General features: G+C 33.7%; 1 protein-coding gene across 1 annotated transcript in view; it reads right to left on the reverse strand.

Annotated features, from left to right (window-relative positions):
• The window catches only part of LOC121266574 (protein CHROMATIN REMODELING 4-like), a 30825-nt gene extending 26958 nt beyond the window's left edge, over positions 1–3867 (reverse strand). Inside the window, 3 exon segments of the mRNA XM_041170444.1 lie at positions 21–122; positions 1218–1565; positions 3014–3867. Coding sequence (XP_041026378.1) covers positions 21–122; positions 1218–1436 — 321 coding nt within the window. The 5' untranslated portion in view covers positions 1437–1565; positions 3014–3867.
• Between the last annotated feature and the right edge of the window lie 2538 nt (positions 3868–6405).

Here is a 6405-nt window from a genome sequence, read left to right on the forward strand (position 1 = left end):
CAAAGTAGACAAAAACATACCTTGAGAGGTGGATTGAGGCACTGGAGATGATAGGTCTGGGGACAACTATCACAACACAACAAGTTGCCGCCAAGATCACAGACAACGCATTCAAAGTAATACTAGAAGATCAGGGAATTGAACAGAGCAAAAGCAGGAAGTAGTTAGTGAATCCTTAAAATGCTTCCAATATTGCAGAAGACAGATAAAGCAAAAGAAGGTATCATTAACAAGTAATTATTAAGTAGTCTTGGAGTACACATATGTAGTACTCTCATCCTATCATAGTATACCATGTCATTAAAAAGTGGTGCTTACATATAAGCAATTTTAATGGCATGACATTTTGTGATAGAACGGGAGTACCACGTATCCATTTTTCGGGAATACCTAACAAGATTCCATCATTAGCAAGGATTCCATCTCATATGGTATTGAACTGCATCTTCAGTTCAAAATAATAATAAAATTTGCTCAAATAACATGAAACGATATCTACAGTGAGTGAATGCAAGTGTAAACTTTTTCAAGGTGAGCTTTAACTTGTTTGCCTTCATCTCTAAGAAGTGGCTCATTTAGTAGCAGAAAAGCCCATGTACGTGCAAGGATTAATTTTACTCAAAAATTGTAGAACCAATAGTAAAGTTAAGTTTTTGAGCTATAGGGAATACTACACAGTTTTAACCCCTTTTACAAACTAAACATTAATTCATCAAGAGAGTAAATATCATCTATCACTCCAAAAACAAGCATGAACAAAGAAAGGACTTTGGTAAGCACAAAAAAAAAAGAAATTTTTTCAGGGCAGATAAACAATTGTGACATAATGCGTGCATGCCAGAAGAGGCAAAGAAATACATAGAAGAATTAATGCCATCATTCAATGATGAAGTAACTCCATCAACAGCAGCTCCCATTAAGTGCATAAAAATTCAGGAGAGATGGGTACAAAATGTTATGTTAAAATATATTACACGTGATTTAGTGTAGAACTTGTACGTGGACTCTAATGTTCGCAAAAGAAAAACTACTCTTCGCATTCAATGAAAAAAAGAAACAAAACGTTGAAAATATTCACAAGAATGATAGGAAAAAAGGCAATCAGTTGCCCAGATTTTTCATGGCTAGATTAAGAAGCTGCCCCAAAAATGATGAAAATGATCAGAAAAAGGGGGAAAGAGAAAGAGAGAGGAAACAAAGCACAAAAGATAACTCACCCCATCATTCCCTTTCTTCTTGGATGAAAATCGCTCAGACCTAATTTCACTCTTCAGCTCGTGTTTAACCAAAGAAGTATTCTTTCGGGATTCTGATACCAACAAACTATCTTCTTTACTGTTGGCTAGAACTGTTCCACAAGGCAGCTTTCTCCGTTTACGCTTCAAGACCCAGTTTCTGTTAATCATTTTACTAGTTGATGAACCATTTTCCTTCATCTCTCAACCTGGGTCATACATGGGTGGTTAAAAGTTACAGAAGTAAATTTTGCATTCACAATAAGGTTGATACTTGATTAGTTAGAGCTTCTGGACAGGATTTTGCTGCAAGGTAAAGATGTTCTGTTTCTGCACTTGAATAAGATGCAAAATTTAGAAGCAAACAGCAGAAAGATCAAGATAAGCAAGGCACAGAGACAGAAATGAAGAAAAGAAAAGGCACAGATAACTGACGACAAGATATGAGCTAAATCCAATAGTCAACCACTTTCATTTCACCTAAAATAAATTTGAGAAGTTTTCAATAATAACCGTGAAGAATATCCAAAAACAGTAGATTGTGAGCTAAGTTCAACTCAAAAAAATACTGGAAATAGATATTTTATAAATAGATTGGACTCCAGAAGTATAATTTTGATCAAGTACAACCCGAAACAATACTTATAAAAAAAACAACCCGGAACAATACTGGAAATAGATCTTTTGTAAAATAAATAGAACTCTAAAAGTACAATCAATACTTACTGTGAAAACATGTGCCCATAGGCGAAATATAGGAACCAAGACTTAAAAGGAAAATTTAAATTCCAAGGGGTCAATTGGAAATTGATGCTAATTTCAGATGTTAGTACACAAATCTCATACAGACAGTCCTTTCTATAACCAAGACACATTTCATCAGGTGGAGGTGCCATCAATTCAACTATAGGAAATATAATTATGGGACGACAAGTCATTTGGGGGTTACTATAGGAAATATAATTATGGGAGAACAAGTCATTTGGGGGTTAAAACAAAGAAAAAAATAATGTAAGAATCGAAGCTTAAATTGAACGTGATATAATACTGGTGATTCAAAAAAGAGTTTCATTTTGTAGTTTACCACGTCTGAAGCAGAAGTGGGAAGAAGCTAGTTCCATGAAAAGTACTTAGAACACATTACAGCAATAATCATTCAGATTCCGCTAGCAGGCAACTGATTCATGGCTATCACAACAAAAGGCAAAGTTATTAATTCTTGAGCAGCTAACCAATATATAATTATATATTCACTTAATGCAGAACAGTTATCGGCAACATTCTGACATTCCGAAGCGAAAGCAGCTCTAAAAAACACATAAAAGCAGCAAATGAAACATCAATGCCAAATCCAACTTACAACAAATCCAATTGTTGAATCTAGTTAACCATCTAGTCAAACACCATTAATCAATAAATGACTACATACACCTACAAAACAGAATGATAATGTTGAAATTGAACAATCCAATCGCATCAACTTCAGCATGCACACACATTCAACGCGTACTAAACCCAAAACCACATTTGAGTAACCACCAATCACACAGCCATGCCAAATCCAATTTATAGCTCCCCAAAGACACCAACTTTTGCATTAGCAATTACAACCCATAAACCCAAAAACTCCAAATTCGAACAACATTCACACCAAAATCAGCATGAAAGCACACATGGGTCAGCTGAAATTACGCAAATAATACCCACAGAAGTACCGACCAAGAAATGCATAAGAAAGCACAGGAAATCAAAGTACACATGTGAATTCAGAAGCTTACCAATCAAATAAACGGATCAAAGAACAATATAGAGAAATATTGTCTTGGATTCAGAGATAGTGCGAGGACGAGAAAGAAATAGGTTAGGGTATGGAAGCTCGGAGATAGATGATGGTGAGTGAATACGAGAGAGAGAGAGAAAGAGTGGGCGACAAACGAATAAATAGATGGAGAAAGAGAAGCATACAAATACGGATTCGCCGGGGTCATAGGACGGGGTTACGCTCTGACACGGCAGCAGAGAGAGAGAGAGAGAGAGAGAGAGAGTTGGTGTTGGTGTTGGTGTTGTTGTTGCTGTATGTTGTTGAAGCCCAAAGCACTCAACCAGTCAGACCTCGCCACGTGGCAAACGACGACTCTCTTATGTCCTCTCTCTTCTTGCTCTCTCCCCATCATTCCCCATCTTCCTTTTCCTTTTCCTCATCCTCTCTTCTGTTTGCTTTTCTCTCCTCCCCGAGTCTCCCTATACTACAGAGGATGAGAGAAATAGAGGAAATATGAGTCTCTCGTTCTCTCTTGCCTTCTTTCTTTTCTCAAGCAGCCGCCATCGTGTTTTCTGGAGCTGCTGTGTTTTTACTGATATTTTTAGTTATTCAACCTTTCCATTTGCAGCAGGTTTTATTGTTTCCTCTCTCTATCTCTCTTTTTTCTTCCTGTTCTGCTACACTTTGCAGACAATTCTATAGCCCCATTTCCATGGCTATTACCCATTCAGAGTCCCAGCCAACAAAAATAGCAGTTTGATGAATGTGCATTAGTCCCTTCTTTTTTTCCTCCCTTCCATGAAAAGCAGGTAATAGATTGACATGTTTGATGATGAGGATCACTGCTACTGAATATAAAAAGAATGCAGGACTAACCAATTACTAAAAAAGTCTGTCTGCATGCATTTTAGGTAAGTTGAAAATAGATCTTGCCAAGTGAAAGCAAATATAGATGATGAGGATCACTGCTACTGAATATAAAAAGAATGCAGGACTAGCCAATTACTTAAAAAGTCTGTCTGCATGCATTTTAGGTAAGTTAAAAATAGATCTTGCCAAGTGAATGCAGATATAGAAGGAGCATTGCAACTTGCAAGGCGCCCTTGAATGGCTAATGGGTTACATTGATGTGCAAAGCCCCCTGTCTGCTTGGGTTAAGTCCGATTTTGAGCCGAGTTTAAATGAATTTAGTTATTTATAAACAGCAAGGAGTTGAGATGTTGGAGTGGATTTTGTAAGATCTACCTAATATGAGTTTAGATGTATTTAAATATTAAGATAAGTTCAGATGTATTTATGAGAATTTGAAAAAAATTATAGATCTTGCATATAAATAGGTGTTGAGTTGAAAAAAATTATGAATCCAACGTGTAAATAAGTTTTGAGTTAAGTAATATTTAGTGATTTTAGAGTTTAGTATTTTAATATCAGACTCGGCCTAAAATTAAATTGAATTGAGAGATGTCAGTATCTTTCAAGTTCCAAACGGGCCTCCAACTTACAAAAAATTATTTAAAAAAACTAAAAAACTTGAGGAAAAAAAAAAAAAGAATTTAACACTATCGGTAGTTCTATTGGTAGCTCTAGCACCACCCACCAGATAATATACAGTCATAACTTATCCCATAATAATTAAATCCCTCAATCTCTCTTCAGATTTTGTAATCCAACCATCTAGTCTTGTAGCCAGGTGATCGTGTCTAATTGTTATTATGTTATCTTGAAAAATTAAATTTTATTCTCTCATGTTATTGTTGTTATTATTATTTTCAATTCAACATTAAATTACCAAATTGATATTAGATCATTTTAACGGATAACTTGCAACAAATCTCTGGCCTGTTAAAGAATAGATGCTTTCTCAATTTCTCTACCTGATTAAATTTTGAGGAAAATAGACGACTTGTGAGCATAATGCAGGATTAACGATGTCTATGAATTATTAAATGATGTAAACTTCGATCGATTATTTAATATTGTACCTATATATATATTCTTACCTAGCTTGGACAATCTATGTTGTGGTATGAGAGTGGTGTTGCATGTATAGGAAGGATGAACAAACAATGGATCCCCTTACTTCACTGCAAGATATTAAATACCACGTAACAAACAATTTATTGCCTTTTTAAGTTAGATATATTGGGCGACATTAAGGCCCGTTTGGATTAAGAGTTGAGATGAGATGAGTTTAAATAGTTTTAGATGAGTTGAATAAAATATTATTATAATATTATTTTTTAATATTATTATTATTTTTATATTCGAGAAAGTTGAATTATTATATTTTGCGTGATAATTTATAAAAATTATAATAATGAAATGAGATAAATTGATATCACTTTTCAATCTAAACAAAGCGAGGCAAATTAATAAACATGTTAGATCGGCATATAATTACAATAAACAAATGAATAATTGTAAATTCATCTAATGTGGTGTGTGTGATTAGAAATAAATTCTCGAGATTTCAAAACTTTATGTTTTTAAAACATTACTATTGGATTGGCTGTCCAATTATGTTCTGCATCTTTAGTGGGGATGTAAATACTACTAAATCGCGGTCTCGTCCAGTTCAGGGGGTGATCCATCATTTTTTTTGGATTGGACCATACCGAACATCTATAGGAATCGGATCGGACCGGTAGTTATTGGTCTGGTTCGGTCGGTCCGACCTAATTATTTTTATTTTTTTAAAAAATTAATTAATAAACATTTTTTATTTAAAATACTAAATTAAAATTAAGTAAATTATTAGTGTGAATTATGTAACTAACTTAATAAAAAAATTATTTTATATGATCAATGATAATAAATAAGATAAAAATTACATTCTTAACTTATATAATTACTATATAATTAGTTAATTGATAGAATATTCATTGTTAATAACATATTTAAAATTTTATATTTTTAATGGTGACAGGTTAGATGAAAATTACATAATTAATTATACATATAAATAATATATATTTTTAAATTCAGTCGGTCTAGGATGAGAAATCCTGAATTAGGATTGGACCGAGACCATCTCGATCCCGAGTCGGTTCGGTCCGGTTAATTTATCCAATCCGGACCGAACAATTTTCACCCTTAGTCTTTAGCTTTCAAATTGTTTGAACTATTTACTCGAACTAGTACATATAATAATGTATATTTCATGTACACTTGGAGAGAACATTAAAAAAAAAAAAAAATCATAAATAAAGATATCTCACGTATCAAAAAATTAAAACACGATCAAAATTGCCACTAGTACAAAAGGTAAAAGCATGCGAACAAGGCCGAGATTATTTCCTAACTCGTCGGGCCAAACGAAAATTTGATAGAGAAAAAAGAAAATAAAAGAAATTTATTATTTAATTTTCCAGAAACAAATTTATACCATTGAAATGGGACACTCTCTTC

Source organism: Juglans microcarpa x Juglans regia, chromosome 5D (assembly GCF_004785595.1).
Source record: "Juglans microcarpa x Juglans regia isolate MS1-56 chromosome 5D, Jm3101_v1.0, whole genome shotgun sequence".
NCBI classification, from domain to species: domain Eukaryota; kingdom Viridiplantae; phylum Streptophyta; class Magnoliopsida; order Fagales; family Juglandaceae; genus Juglans; species Juglans microcarpa x Juglans regia.